Raw genomic sequence first — 16831 nt, forward strand, 5'->3', positions numbered from 1 at the left:
GAAGGTTTTTTTTATGTGAAAAATGAAGGCCAGTGTACTGTTGGTACTTTTACCTAATATATGATTTATCAAGTTAAGAAGGGTTTGAAAGGTGCAATAAGAAAACTTTCACATTTAAGTGGAATGGTAAAAAGCACCATACATTCAGCTTAATGTTGGTAGGGAACTCCCACGCTGAAAAGATGCAGCTCAATTCATACCAATTATATAGTGCTGTAATTTAAAAAAAATAGAAAAGAAAGAAACTAGAAAATTCTACAGGACATGTTTACAGAGCAAGATACAACCATCAGACCATCATCCAAGTTTTGTGCCTGACAGGAGAATAGTCAAGTACTCAATTCAATGAGCGGCTTCTAAAAACTGAGCTGCCAACGGAGGCAGATTCACAAGTACAGCCAGCCGACCAGATCTTTAATGCCTCAACCAGACAGAGACAAACCCTCAAGATCTATTGAAGTAGATTTTCTTCAGTACATGAGGAAGGAGATGGCAATGAAGGGGGGCTTGGAAAAACGACTGATACCAGGACCGCGTGCTGTCTTTCATAAATACGCCGAGGAAATAATCCTGAAAACACAGCACAAAAATAAAGAATCAAAAGAGAAATTAATTTATTTCCAAACACCCCAGTCAAATGTTAAGATGCAGCATGAATCTGGCCCACTGATGTATGTACTGTATGAGTACGCACAAGAGGCTGCCAAAGAGTTGAACCGGAAAGGATCTGAGGTAGAAATACGAGGATGAAGTGCAGCCACATGGAGGATTGAAGAACCTTATCATAACACTAGGCTAGAAATTCAGCGGATACTGCTGCCCGGACACAGATGGGTTTTCACATTCTGTGAGATGTTCACTTAGATTTTTGGAGTTCAGCGGTTTGATAGGAAGTCATCTAGTGTTGTTCCTACAGTTATTGGTCATCGTGCAAATTATGTTGGCACTTTTTCAGTCCCACACGCACCAAAACAAACCTGTGGTGAAATGTAAAAAAAACAAAAAGCATACAAAAAGAACATTAGTTTATGTTTTGACAGGCAGAAACTAATGTGCAGATGTGTGTCTGTGAAAAAACATTACAAATACGCTTTCTGGAAATTGATTTGTGTTGTGTGTGAGTATTGTGAGATATCATTCACAATCCGATCATATACTGTGCAGTCTGTCTGTTTGTGCAGGTGTGAGACGGTGAAAATCCCCAACCTTAAAACATCTCTGTCTTCATTTACATTTATAGATTAAGAAAATACCAATGTGAGAGAAAAGGTCATTCAAATACATCACATCGAATATTATAATCATAAATAATTGTGTTTGATTGCCAGAAATCTTAAAATACTCTTTCTAGATACTTAAATATGGCAAATGCAAGCCAAATTTGTGACTAAAATAGTTGCCCAAGAAATAAGAATACACCTGTTCAATACATATATGGCATTACTTATATAATAAACCTAGTATAAAAACAAAATACATAATGCTTCATTACTTTAGAGCAGGGGTCTGCAAGCTTTATTATCAAAAGAGCCATATTGCTCTATTTCTACCAAAATAAAAATCGTCATGAGCTGTAAAAAATAACAGAACTTGTAAACTTTCAAAAGTTTTCATCTTTTATTTATTTTACCTGTTACAACCACTGAACAGAAGTTCAGTGTGGATTTGTAGGTGTACTTTGAAACAAATTAAACTGTGAACTGTAGGCCTATTTAAGACCTTCCTATATTTGTGTAAAATAAAAACCACCCCACTTTAATATAAATAAAACATTTAGCTGCAGCTTAGCAGCTTTAAATACAAATATAAAATTAAGTTAATATGCATGACAGGAATGGCACTCCATGTTTCAAAAATGCGTTTCTCGGGGTGTGGGAGTTTTTCCATACCACTCAAATTTGTGCTCTTTAGCGTGAACAGCCTTCCGACGGGCGATTTCTTCAAGCTCCGCCATCAGCGACTTGAACTTATTTACCCACATATATTTATCTGTTATGTCAGCCAGTTCAATTTCTAGATCAGGCATTACTCCGGTGAATGCAGCTGTGTTCAGAAGGGATGGGTTGATGTTTGATGGTGTGACGGAAAGAAAGAGTAGGTTTTTCTCCTTTCTGAAATCACTGAATCTTTCTCCAAATGGCAAACTCTGAATTCAGTTGCTTCATATGACAGTAGAGACGCTTCTCCTGGCTGTTCTTTGTTCCAGAATCCATCGCTCCAGCTCATCTTCCAACCCCGGCCATCTTGGCTTGTTGCAACGGAAACTAAGTTTCATTTTCTTAATTTGGTGCAGTTCATCCTCTTGCTTCCTCCACTTTTGAACCATAGATTTGTTGATTTTAAATTCTCTGTGGCTGCTCTAATACTGTTTACAACCGCGTAACTGATAGCCTGGAGTTTAAATTGCACTTTGGAAGCGTGTCTCTTCACTGATGCCATTGTTCGGGGTCTTTGGCCAAACAAATGTGGTACAGCCCGGGGGTGTGCCGGAGGTAGCCTCGCGTCATGTTCTCTAATTGGTCTATCACTGCCGGTGTGTGTAGTGACGTATTACGTTCTATGTTGGTGGAAAATGGCTGATCTGGCGGAGCGCTGACTAAAATCGCACAAAAACACTTTTACAGATATTGGAACTCAGTGTAGACATTAGATGCTTCTTTTTAAGAGGCGCAGTGTTGATTTTTGAGAAAACTAAAGGCTTTTAAGTGTGCCTTATGGTGCGCAAAATACGGTATGCCATTTATTTATGTTCAGGTTTTTTTTTTCAAGGCAAAAATCAGCCACAACAATGAGGGTGAAGAGCCGCATGCGGGTCCAGAGCCGCAGGTTGCCGACCCTTGCTTTAGAGAGATAAAATGAAATCGAGGAATCTACAACTCTTATTCTCAGGAAGCCAGAAAAAAGAGATTGACTAGCATAAAAACTCATTAATCATCTTTTGCCTGTAAAAACGAGCTCACCTGTGACCTGCACCCCGATTCGGAAGTAGACATTGCAATTGGTGAGATATCTCTCCACCAGGATGTAGTACCATTGTTCCCAGGCAGGAACGACAGTGTTTAATTCACAAGGGTTCCACTCCCTGCAGTCGAGGGCACTTGAGTTATGCACGGGTGGTGCTCTCGCTCTTATCTTCAGCACCACGGGACAACTATCGCTACTCTTGTTCCTGGTGCTGCAGTTTACCAGCTGAACCCTCACCTTCGATACGTAATTGGGGATGAAGACTCTGCACAAGACCAAAAAAGAAACACAGAGAGAGAGACAGAGTTATAAAATACACCAAAATTTTCAACAATACTTTGAAAAAAGATATTATAATTATATAAATTAGTGTTTAAAAAGCTCTGATAATTCTAAATAACGGAATGCCTCTCCCGTTATGGAGTACATAAAGTTCAAATATAAACACCACAAAGAACAAATTCAACAACTTAATGTAGATTTAACATTGCATTAAAATAACTGACATTTAAATTCATCTCATTATTTTGTTTATGTGGAGCTCAAACACTGGTAACCTTCTCTACAGGCACATTGAAAATTAATGATAAAATGATGCATATGCCTTAAAAGATATGCTCTGCTCACATAACTTGAGATGGAAGACAACAAAGGTGCCCAATACTATAAGTATACACTTGAAAACTGCAGTCTTTTGAAATGTCACATAAACTTACAGCAACAACTCCAATAAAATCATAACAAGATAGCTGAGCAGATGGACTGAAAAGGTTGACTCTGTGAAATGAAAAAAAAAAAAGATGTATTTTTCTCTGAAAGCCCATCATTAAGCCTGTTTCAATGACAAACGTTACTGACATGAAGGTTTGTGAAGCTCAGCTGGAAGACTTACTTATAAAGTGCAGATCGGTTATGGATAGGGATCATTTGGTCGATGAAGTATCCCGGATACAGCATTGAAATCCCAATTAGCCTCTGGACAATGAGCTGAGGTTGGAACAAATACTGGCATTCTTCAGACAGACCCTGCAAACATGAAACAGCCGTGGTTTAGATCTCATCAATATTGCTTAAAAGCTGGTAGGAAGGAGATTAGATGTCATTCAAACAGACTGAAGAATCCTAATGGCCTGTGTGCACAGTCTGTCGGCCTAAAATCCCTCTGTCTTCACTGAGCACGCTACACAGTGTAACATGAACCTGGGATTTCATTCATGTTGTTCTGAACCATTATTGTTTCATGTGCATTAGTTTATGAGTGGAGTTAAGCAGACAGAATGACTTTGAAACAGGAGACTGTTTCTGCTCACGATCTGCTGTGAAAGGTGTTTTTAAAATGACCAAGGCTCTTTCACACCTGATTCAAGAAGACAGGTGTGAATGCCAAATGAGGTACTTCATTTCTGTCCGGTCGCTAGCACCTCCACCTCGACTCACAATTACCATGACATGTGGTATTAGTCCGGGCCCGGCGAGGTGACCCTTTGATTTATTACAGCCTGTCACTTGCACCTGCACACATACCTTGTAGAGCAAGTGAGTTTTAATGAAGGAGATATGAATTTCTGAAGCCCTGTGCTTTTATACATTAAATGCAGGCTAAATTCATTCTAATCAGTTTTAACCATTTGTATACCAAAAAAAACGTGCAGATGTTCATTTATTTCCCAAAATTTCAGTCTTAGCAGAATGTTAAATCATTTAGGCCACTGATCACTAAAACTCCTGATTGAAACCTTAACAAATTGCCTGAGTTTAGCTCCTCCAGTCAGAAAGAACCACAGAGCAAATGCAATTTTAGGGAAGACTCTGGGGGTATACACAGAGTTTCCAGTTTATTAGATACACCTGAACAATCTAATGCAATTCATCACAACGGCGCTGCAATAGATGCTACCTTTTAAAGCATTTATTTTGAGCTTTGTGAACTCTATCACCAGTTTCACGTCTCCTGTTAGAGGTTTTACATTATACTGTGTGAATTCTTTATTATATTTTGAATATTCCTGTTGAAAAACATTTATGAAATAGTGAGAAATGTGATTGTGATTGGTGCTATCAAACCATAAATAATGGATAAGAGAAAATTAACCTCTACTGAATTGTGATTAATGATGATATTAAGGACTAGACTATGTATTTATTTAGAACCGTTGCTTAGAAGCTGCTGCAAATGTGAATAGTTCCACAGTTACCCAGATACAAGATTAAATGGTTTTCCTCCAAAATGACGTACTACCAAGAAAAAGAAAATCTAGCAGCACAAATATGCTTGGTGAGTAAACACTGATATCATTTGCCACTCCTTTTCCAGTATCCTCATTCACACTGTGCTTTGTATGACACACAATTACACCAACATCAGGATATGATGCACCTGGTTTTGATAAGGAATGAAAGGAAAAAGCATTTGGATGATATCCAGTGTTGCTTTTTGTGTTCTCAATATTATAAGAACAAATAAATAAACCTAAAAAACAATAGATATAAAGATTGAATAATGATTTGAATAATTCACTCAGAGAGAATCATCGCTGTCCAATCATGCTATTTAAAGAGACACATTTAGTGTATCCTGTTTATAATAAGGAGCTTCAGTTTATCACCACCTCAGTACCTTTGGTTGCTGAATGAATGAAAGCTTTTATCCTGTGCGTGATATTTATTTCAAATAGCTAAAAATGCACCGTGTATCTCCTTTGTTCTGCTTTCACTTGTGTTTCCCTTCTGATCTGAAAACATCACATCTTGGTTGCTAGAAAATTGCTTGAGAAAGCAGAATCTGCAAAGCCTACATTATTTCCATATGTACGGTGTGTCATTGGAGGCTGGTCATAGTTTGGCCTTTGCAGCTTCTATTCCCAGTGTCCCCAAAGCGAAACAATTCTTTTGTTGCAATGTTCATAGCTACTTTTGATATTTTTGATCGATTTGCATTTCAAGTACACCTTTTTGACCAACAAAAGAAGCACAATTGAACGCCATGCCAGGGCCAAATAAATGAAAAGAAAATGGAAATCAGCAGGTGTTTATGAGGCAGAATAGAGAACACAATGAGATGAAGAAAACGTCTTTGATACTTTCAAGTCTATTTAATATAAATGGAACTCAATGAATAAAATCATTTTAAACTGATTTTTTATTTTTACCACGAATGAGAATCAGCTAACCATGAAAAATACTTGTAGATCTCATTAAACCATCTAACAAAGCATTCTGTTTAGTAACATAAATATAAAAACACATTAAAAATACAGCAAAGCTTTGAATTTGTTGCTCACAGCTCATGTTGGAAAAGAGTTTCTTTCTATACTTACATGGAGATCCCATAACTTTTCATCTAACATCCACAGTAAATCGAAATGTCAATAATCTAGTGACATATATAAAGTGAATTGGGTGAAGCCAGAGGGGACCATATTTGGATGGGGGGGGGGACTGGAAAGGAAATTCCAAATGGATCTTTCCAAAAAAACTTGAAACAAGTTGTAGTACCACAATAAATATCCTACTTTATCATTTATTTACTTCAAAGGGGAAAATAGATAATTCTGTTAATCGAGGTAATAGATGAGGTGAAAAGTGTAATCATTTACTCTTAAACTCACACACAATCAGACAAGTTGGAATGAGCGTTAGAAAATGTGCAGTTTTGATGCACGTCCACAATGGGTTCATATTTTAGATTCAAAAGTGAAAGCTCTGTCTTTACTTATACAGTTCATGGTTTATGACTAAGTGGAAGCCTCACACCAGTTTTAGTTGGCAATGCTCTTAACAAGCTCCAAACAGTAACAAAGAACTTTATAGGTTACCTGTAAACACCCACATGTTATCTTTGACATTGAGAGCAAGCTACCATACTGGTGTCACCAATTAGCAGAAAGTCCCATTATGCCTACTGTATAGAAACCCTCACAGAGCTGCCAGCGTGGCTGTGAAACCTTTAGTATTGTTGAAAGGCCAATCTCGTGGATAATTTAAGCAAATGAGAGCTCTGTCCAGGAGACATCTTTGTCCACAGTGTTTGTTTAGTGGTGGCCCTCCGAGAGGAACAGTGTCCAACAGAGCAAACGATGTTAGCACCAATAAAAATATCAGAATTAGAAATCACAGATAAAACTATAATTTTGAAATGTGATGAATGTTCATGCTCACCTTGACTGAGATCTTGCCTTCATCCTTGGGTAAGTGTGCAGCTAGAAACCAGTCTCCAGGGAGCGGGCTGGTCACATTGAAAGCTCCTGTCGTACGGTTTGGAAGAGTCCAGGTAAGAGTCACAGCAAAGGATCCTGGGACAACTGTATCCCGAGGGAAGCGGGTGTACAGGGGATTGATTACCGGAGGAGCCCCAGACCTGAAGTATCTATTGATAACAAAACCGTAATTCAGTCCCTGTTGGGTCTCATGTTTTCACAAACAGAAAAAAATTGCCAAAATATAAGATGAATCTGTAGCGACTTTAGTCAATGAAACATACTGTAGTACCATAAACATCACACTGGCACTGAAGATAAACTAGAATGTAACGCTTTAACAGAGGTTCCTTTATTTGTAAAGGCTACCTTTAATAATTGGATTTGTTTTAATCAGCTGCATAACCTTTTCCTTAAAGGTTGTTGCTGCAGGATGCTGACTCCTGTGAATACTCTAAACAAAAGAAAGGCTCTAAGCTAAATATTAGCAACTTCAGAAAGAGAAAATAATATTACAAAAAAATTGTCTTACACTGTCACGTTTCGGTTGGGGCAACTGTCTCCAAAGGTGCCCCCTTGTTCCTTGAAGGTGATGAGGTTCCATACGGCCATCATGGTGTCATCAGGCACATTGAAGTGGAACAGCTCCACACTCGCAAAAGAGTTGAATGCGTTCAGCTTTCGAGGTGTGCGAGTGAAGTACTCAGTCACGAAAAGGCAATCTGCAGGGAACAGGAGCAGATTGAAGTGACACTAAATATAAATATTTGGAGATATCATCAAAACCTAAAATATAAGAGTCATTAATAAGACATGGAGTTTACAGCCGTGATTTGTCTGTCTGGCTATGAGTCACTGCTGTTTGCCGCTAGTGGGGACAGTATCACTCACTACATGTTTTCAACTCAGTTTATCTTCAATGTTCACAGAGACAAAGCTTTTGTGCTTTGGTGAAGCAGGTAAAATATTTGTCATCTTCATTGTCTTGGCTTGCTGTGTAAGAAATAAAAAATTTAAAAAAAGGTCAGAGGATGATCAAAGTAATCAGGATACATCCACTGGAAACCGTACTCGAAACCGTTTTTTTTTTTTTTTAGCCAATTCACACTGAGATGAAATTTTAAGCAAAATTCATGCTTCGTGACAAGCCACTCTCAGGTACAGTGAGATCTCAGTGTGGAAAAGCAGGCTTGATGGACGTGCTGCTCCTGTTGTTAACACATATTTGGTGATTATAAAGACAAAGCAGAAGGAGAAGGAGTAGAAGGAGCATTTTTCAATGTGTCCACATTGTTATTCTAGTATATATGAAACAGAGCCATAAGCAGCATATCTGACTCTGTTCCATAATCACCAAACATCTCTTTGGCAAACTGTTCGGATGTTCACCGACTGCATTTAAAGCATCTCAGGAAGACGTATGTATGCAGGCATTTCTTGCATCCCGGATAATGTCAAATCCTTGGATTAAATCCACTGAAGCCTCAGCATATAAAAGCCTCAGACCAGGTGACAGGTATAATCTCCTATATTATCTACAAGAGCCTCTCTGGGAACCCAGCGGGTACGCAAAATTGGAAGATAATTGTGTGTCAGTCATCTGACTGCTATGCTAGAACATATTGCATAATTTAGATAAGTGTGGGAATGATGTTAACATATGTAGATAAAGAATGAAAGTCGTATTTCAAGGGAACATTATTATTGAGGCATCTTTATTTACCACTGGAGAGGGATGTGTTTCAGTTGCAAAGCATTTCCCTTTGTGAGCACGCATATCAACCATCTGTACTGAGAAAACCTGCGGTGATGTTTTTTTCCCAATTGGGGGAGCACAGGGGGGTAATTTATCTCACCTTCAGTTTGAACAAAAATAGCTAGACAACAGCAATAAGCAGCACTAAAACAGCATGAGCGCACTTCATTTAAGAGTCATAGTGCGACAGTAAGAGGATTCTGCAAATGCTTTCCTTTGTAGCTTCGTGTTATGCTGTTGCTTCCATGTTTTGCCTTGATTGTAATGATGACATGGTATAAAGAGAACCAAGCAGGTCTGATGTATTGACAAGGCACTAAGCCGTGAATGCATAAAGGATCAGCATCTTGTGAATCTGTCGAGTGCTCTAAAGTGAGACGAGAAAAACGGCTCTGCTCCACAAACACTATTACCAGCCATCAAAGCTGGTGCTGCTTCTCACCTATGGACCCAGCCTTGAGTACCGAAGGCACAGAAACAAGGAGGCAACCTTGCAGCGAGAGGCTGAAGCCTAATCCCAAAGAAAGCTTCTAGCCTTAATTTCCATCTCATCTCAGCCTTCCTCTGGTCCACTATCTGCATTACCAACTCAACCTTCTTTACATGTAGGGTCTTCTGCCTCTCATTACATATATACTGTACCTATAACTGGTCACATGTGCAGACTGGAGTGCTATAACTCAATGGGGGATGGTACACGAGTGCTGCTGGAGTCTGCAGAAAACTGTTCTGTTTTTTGTGTTTGTGTTTTATTCTTTTTTTCAGATTAAAAAGAAATATGCTGGGTTTCTTCCAGCTACAGATCAAAGACACTGAAACTTAACTAGTTCACTACTTCTTCTGCAGACAGATGTTTGAAAGAAACACCTTTTCTGTGGGTTCATATATGACTGGTTTCAGTTAGCGGGTTTGCTCCAGGCCACCTTCTTTAGACAGTGCAAAGTGAAATTACAAAGACATGAGTGTTCACATGTTCTCCATCAGTGGCTTTCAGACTTGGGAGATGATTCTGTGCATATTTTCAAGATTTCTGTGGGGGTTTTTTTTTCATTTTAGATTTCCGGCAAACAAACAATTATTAAAATATTTCAGTGTGTGTCTGTGTGGGGGGGGGGGGGTAACTCCCAAATCAAAGACGTGCACCCTGTGGAGTTCATGTGAAGAGTATACAGTTGTACATGCAGGTGTGTTTACACATTTACTATTATCTAACTTTTAAATTGATGGATTAAAACAGAAAACTGAAATTTGATCGTTACAATTTAATGTTTTGGAATTCCACTCATTTTTATAGCTTAAGGTACATTATGAAATTAGTATGACACTTGACTGAAACCCACAGACGGAGCTCATTTCAGAAAATGAACTTACACGTATATTTTCAACCCCCCCACTGTTTGAATGAGAAATTTAAAAATAAATGTAAGCAACTAACTACAGCAGTCTTAGTCTCAATCCAGAAGCCACACACTGTGACTAATCCTGGTGTAAAAGTATAATCGTAGCAAAATTACTAAATCTGCTTTGTTTGTTTCTTTCAGCTCTGCTCTGAATTTAGTAATCTTCTCAATGAACGCCTCCCAAACTCTGTTTTACTTAGTTAGAGGCTTAATGCAGACATAATCCAGTATTTTGTCACCTCAGCTAGAGATTTATCCTTGAACACTAGGCTGGATGACACATTTTGGAACATCGAAAAGAAAAAAGCGGCTTTAAAATTTCCTACATTTACAAAATCTTGTAATATCTTTTATGACCAAAATAATAGAGCCATCTGTATGACAATGACGAGACAATTTAATCTAAAACCTTGTCAAAGGTCGGGAGCAAAAGCAACAAATACAAAGTGATGACAATACACAGGACGTTCCTGCAACCTCAAGGATGTGGTCACATGAGAAATGTCGAACGATCAATACAAAACTGAATGGCCTGTCAGTCAAGTGCAAATAAACTATCATCAACAATAAACCTTATAATAAACATCAATAATTTACTTCAAATGTTTCATTTCTGAATGAAACCTGATTCTCAGGCAGCTCTGCTCTCACACTTCACAAATTACCTTTGGAGAAAGAGGAGAGAGGGAAATTGATCCGACTGACTTCAAAGAAGTCGAAGCATTTCCTTAAATTGATGGAATAAGACATGAACAAATCTATCAAGTGATTTCAGTGCCCCCCCCACCCCCCAGAGTAACCCATCGCTGCATATGCTGGATGTATGGATTCATTACTGTCTCACCATTGAGGTATAGGATTTTTTTCCTTGCATGCCTCTTTGTTTAAGCAGCAAAGACAGTCGAAGTGATTGTTCACCAACAGGACTAAAACACAACTCCTGTCTGCCTACGTGGGATCTTCTAAAAGATTAAATGAATCCACACCAAAAAAAAAAAAAAGAGAAATGTGGGATCTAAAAAAAAAAAAGGCTTCAACTTCAATCTGCTTCAATCTGCTCGCTCTCAATTAATTAGAAACAACCAGACTCCGGCATCACCTTATTGTCCGATGGATGTGGATTGTGTCTACACCAGCGCGTCTCAACTCACTGTTCCTTCTTTAACAAATCAAAAACAAGCACAAACAAACACCAAAAACACCTGAAGGCAACAACAACAATCAAACCGTCCAGCCTGATGCGCTTCATCTCCACCACAACCCCCCCCCCCCCTCACCACCGCAGCGCGCTGCCCATCCGTCAACGTGTGGCTTCGCCCGGAGCGATCACCAACACACTCCCCGTGCGCCACCAGCCCGGAGCCAGCGTGCGTTCACGGGGGACCGCTTCACACGGTGGCCGGGAGTCACAGCGGCAAGCTGGGGATGAAGTCAAAGCAGGGGAGGACTCCGGAGCCACCACCGCTGCTGCTGCTGCCAGTGGTGGTGGTGGTGGTCTCGGGGAGGGTTTCAGCACCCCCCCGACAAAAGAACAGCTCCTGTGAATCAAAGCAGCGCGCACAGCGGAGAGAAGCCACTCACCTCCGAGCGCGCAGAGAGAGCTCCAGACCAGCAAGAGGAGCCTGGGGGGGCCGCATCCCGAAGCCACACGCTCCAGCTGCCACATGGTTAAAAGCAAAAATATAAAGTGGGGGGCTGTAGCCCGGGTGCAGCTCTCAGTCGCTGCGCTGGTCTACATTTTTTCAGATTTTTTTTTTTTTTTGCCAACGACCAGCTGTTTGTGCATGACGTCATTCAGACGAGGCTGGGGAGGGCTCCTCCCCCTTCTGCTTTGATTTGACAACCCCAACATGTCGTCTCGTTTTCATTGGACCTCCGGCCCTGTCAGTCAGACGGACGGCGCGCACGTAGATTGCAGCACCAGGCTCGTCATTCGGTGGCCCGGGCGGCCACACACACACGCGCGCGCACACACACACACATACACACACACACACACAGACACACACACACACACACACACACACACACACCAGTCCGACCCGGGAGGTGCATCACCCCGGACCCGGGGCGTTAAAGTTGAGAGGACCTGATCTGATGGATCACCGGATCTGAGATGTTTGGATGGAATCATTTGGACTTTTTTTTTTAGGAAATTAATGTTTTATTCAGTTTCCTCAAATATGTAAACATGATTTAATGAAATGATATTTTGCTCATTTTTGTGAGTTACTTTTAAATAGTGTTTTGTTTTGTTTTGAATCTGACGTCTAGTACAAACTAATGCAATCAATTCACGAATACAGGATGTGTACTGGGTGTGCCAGGGGCATTAGTACACACACAATTCCCCTGTTGGACCACCATTACTGCCAATATCCTATACTGCAGTGTTGCCGCTGTTCACACTGAAACACTGATAGTAAACAATTAAGTATTAATATTCATGAACTTATTGTTTCAGCATATATCATGAACATTATCAACATGCGGTAGGGTTTAAAAGACAATATATATTTTGTACATACATGAAGAAAAAGATAACACAAAAAGCTTTATTCTACTGCATTCCATAAAATACAGTTCAGAGCCACTGAGTAAAATGAATACAAACCGATCAGCCTAAACATTATGACCACAGACAAGTTAGAAGAAAGCTGATTATCTGTTTAGAATGGCGCATGTTAGTGGATGGGGTATATTGGGCAGCAGGTGATCATTTTGAACTCAAAGTTGATGTTAGAAACAAGATTAAAGGGAAAACAAAAGGATTAGAGTAACTTTCACAAGAGTTAAATTGTGCTGGCGAGACGGCACGGTCAGAGCATTTCCCAAAACTGCAGCTCTGTTGGGGTGTTTCTGGTCCGCAGTGATCGAAGTCATGGGTGGCCAAAGCTCATTTGGTGCACGTGGGAAGTGAAGACTGGCCGGTGTGGTCCGATCCAACAGAGGTGTAGCTCACATAGTTGAAGAAAGGTGTCAGAACACACAGTGCATAGACGTTCATTGCTTATGGAGCTGCATGACCACAGATCAGTCAGGGTGCCCGTGCTGACCCCTGGCCATCACCAGTGCCAACAATGTGGAAGGTGAGCACTAGGATGTACTATGGGAAGAAGGCAGGCCAGAGGAGACAGTCTGATATTTGACCTCAGCTCCAGCATTCCTTGTGGATGTGTGTTCTACACACACAGCCCACAAGGCATTGCTGTAGACAATGTACACTCCTTCCCTGATGGTGCCCTCCCTCTGCAGAATAATGCTGTACACCCTGGCACAAAGCAAAATTGGTTCAGGACTGGTTTGAGGAACACAATGAGTTTGAGGTGTTGATTTTACCTCTAAATTCCCCTGATCTCAAGCTGATGGAGCATCTGTGGGCTTTACTGAACTAACAAATCTGATCCATGGAGCCCAATGAATCTAAACAACCTAGTTTGTGTGTGTAGCCTTCACACATTCATAAAAGTCACATTTGCCACACACTGGTTTGCTATACCAGTGAGCTCATTACAACAGAACAGTTTATATGTACCAAAAAAGAATAAACATTTGGTTTTCTTTGACAGCATGCTTTGAATTCTGGCAGGTCTGGTTGCTTCAAATTCAGCAGTCAAAGATTCCATGGTGCAATTAACACGTGAGAATATTTTTTAATATTTTTTTTTTTTAGTGAAAATTAAAGCCACTTAAATTATTGCATTATGTCCGTGTAGGTTTATTTAAACAGAAACAAGGGAAATGCTTTCCTTTTAGATTAACAGTTGTTACCTTAAGTACTTGCAAATATTAATTTTCTCTCTCCTGTTTGAGATTTATAATTTTTTTAATTCTTATTTATTGCATTTTTCATTTCAATGCTACAACGCTCAAATTACAAGGGTCCAGGAAAAAGACTAATTGCATCAGTTCCTTCTTCAGTTTGTCACTCTTTGTTCTTTGCACTGTGAGTTTTTTACGTGTGCATGTGTTCATGTGAGCATGTGTGATTATTTGGGAACTGTTTGTATTCAGGGCAGACTGGGGGTGGTGTCTACTAGTAAGTAGCAGCGGTGTGTACCACACTTGTAATCACATGTATATATCTGAATGTACAATTATGGTGGCTTAAAATGAGTCTATATGCACGTGTTTGGCCAAGTATGAGTCACTGATGTCTTTTGTGTCTTTTTTTTGTTTATTCTTTCCCATTTAGTTGGATTTCTGATTGTTTTCTGCCTCAGTTGTTTAAATACTAATAAAATAAAATCTCTCAAGCTCAGCAGGTGAATGCAAACTCAGTTGGAAAAATACTTATGTTCAGAATATTTCCCTCCCGATAGAGCATTAAATGTAACTCAGAATGTCTGGCACGATTATTTTTAGGCTGTGGGGTGAATTCAACATGAGTCATACTTCTTCAAGCAGATCTGTCAGAGTGAATGAGCTCCTGAATTAATTTTAATTTATTTGACACAAATGAATCATTAATCCGAATTGTTCGCACAGAAGGAGGAGCAGAAGTCTAGGGGATTAAGAATGATCTGCTGTCTGAATTTCACATTGTGACAATTCATGGCTGACCTTAAAATGACCTGTCACATAACGAGTTTTTTGTGTGAATTGGTTTGCATTTTGGTCACCCTATCTGGAGTTTGTTTATTCAGGTTGAGACCACTGAATGCAGAATAGCTTGCTGAGTATTTACGTCAGCAGCCCAAGAAAGCCTCGCAAAAACACAAATTTGTTTGTGTGCTTTGCAGACTGATGAAACTATTTTGATCCTTCATTGCTCCAAAAAGGAAAAGTTCCTCCACTTCCTACAAAATAATTTTGGTTACAGAGCAAAAAACCGACTAACAATTCCAAAACACCAAAGGGTTTTACTCTGTTTAGCTGAACTGCAACAGCACAGATTCAAGCAGTTATTTAGCCGCATAAGTTTAAAAATATGTTGTTGATTAAAGATCCATAAAATATACGAATTTAAACACATTTAAGCAACTGTGTGTCAAAAATGAGGTGCATTCTGATGGAAAGACAATGACTTGTATCGTGTGATGAGTCACTTTGATGAGGAACAGCACAGCTTGAAAAGTTTCATCAAAGCTGTGGATTGCCAGATCCCCTGGATACCGCCACCCACACACAGCAAGCACATTGTGAGCGGCTGGCCTTGCTACTAAGCACTATACCATAATTAAATGAGCCAGACTTCAGTTTCCCTGTATCTGACTGAAAATATTCCCACAATTTATTCAGTTTGTACAAGACGATATAAAATGAAAAGGTTGACATTTTGAACTTTTCAATGTGGAACTTGTGCTTCCCTTCATCCTCTATCAGTGGCCTCGACATCCTCCAGTGATCCAGATACGAAAGTTTGAACACTCAGACTGCATATTGCTTTTAATGAGTATATCAATGTTTGGACGCTTGAACCCAATTTGCCTTTAATCCACTGTTTGGTGTGAAAATTGCCCACTCAAAGCCAAAATGCTCATCATCAGATGGACAGCACACCAAAAAAATCTGGCAAAAAAAAAAGGATGATCGTCCAATGAGCTATTGTCATCGCAATTATCTGGAATTCTGGTCAGTAAGAAAGATTTGGCAACATGGAGGGACCAGAGATCATTTGCTGCATCTTATTGAAAACACAAAACAATCTGTTTTTGAATTATATAAAGGTCTCTGGTAAGTTTTGCTTACTTGAATGAAAAATGAAACTTTTTTCACCAGCTCGTTCTGTCTGGTAAAAGCCTCCCACAGTGACATTTGATGGGAAAAAAAATTGATTTGCATAACCAGCTGAAATGAAATAAATAAAATGGGTGGTTGGAGGTGATGTAGGATGAGTGCGTGGGTGGTAAAGAGACCCACACACACACACACACACAAGATGACCCAAGTTATTTCTGCTCTCCACAGCTCCGCTGCATCATCCACAGAGGCAAACGAAGGGCTTCCAGCTCAGCATTTCACTGGCTGGCTTCAGACTGAGAGATTCAAACAAAGTTCTACTACTGCACCAAATAATTTGCTTCTAAATGTGCCACGGAGGGAAAATTAACAACATGTTGCTAGGGTGAACTGAGACGGGCCGTACCAGTGTGTGTGTGCACATGGATGAGATGCAACAGGCCCAGTTTAAGAGATAAACTGACAAAATGGGAGTGAGGGTGAGACAGAAAGGGTGGCCAGCTGGTGAAGTCAAGCTCTCCTCTTCTGGCTCGGCTTCAGTAAACAGCATTCTGCCTACAGCAAACCATCTACCAGATAGCTTCGTATTCGTGCCAGCTATAATACAAAGCTTGTATAATGCAGAATGATATATGTATATGTGAAAAGCAGAGCTGGCTTGATGGTGTAAACAGCCAACTAGTGTCACTGTACGACAAACGTAAGTCCAGAGTGTTGGAGATAAATGCACTCGGCTTGTCTTCAAAACTCTTCTCAAAAAAGCTCACCTGTAAATATCATAACACTATTTTGTGCATTTTAAAAGCATTTAGCATGTAAAATGTCAGATATAA

At 39.9% G+C, this 16831-nt stretch overlaps 1 protein-coding gene across 1 annotated transcript in view; it reads right to left on the reverse strand.

The window, feature by feature from the left end:
• Positions 1-11953, reverse strand: part of tmem8b (transmembrane protein 8B) — a 39932-nt gene extending 27979 nt beyond the window's left edge. The window contains exons 1-6 of the mRNA XM_068310805.1: positions 11898-11953; positions 11694-11854; positions 7693-7882; positions 7123-7330; positions 3857-3990; positions 2961-3229 (exon numbers count right to left, since the gene is read on the reverse strand). Of these exons, the coding sequence (XP_068166906.1) occupies positions 2961-3229; positions 3857-3990; positions 7123-7330; positions 7693-7882; positions 11694-11854; positions 11898-11953 (1018 nt within the window). The remainder of the gene's footprint in view (positions 1-2960; positions 3230-3856; positions 3991-7122; positions 7331-7692; positions 7883-11693; positions 11855-11897) is intronic.
• Between the last annotated feature and the right edge of the window lie 4878 nt (positions 11954-16831).

This window comes from Antennarius striatus, chromosome 3 (genome assembly GCF_040054535.1).
Source record: "Antennarius striatus isolate MH-2024 chromosome 3, ASM4005453v1, whole genome shotgun sequence".
NCBI classification, from domain to species: domain Eukaryota; kingdom Metazoa; phylum Chordata; class Actinopteri; order Lophiiformes; family Antennariidae; genus Antennarius; species Antennarius striatus.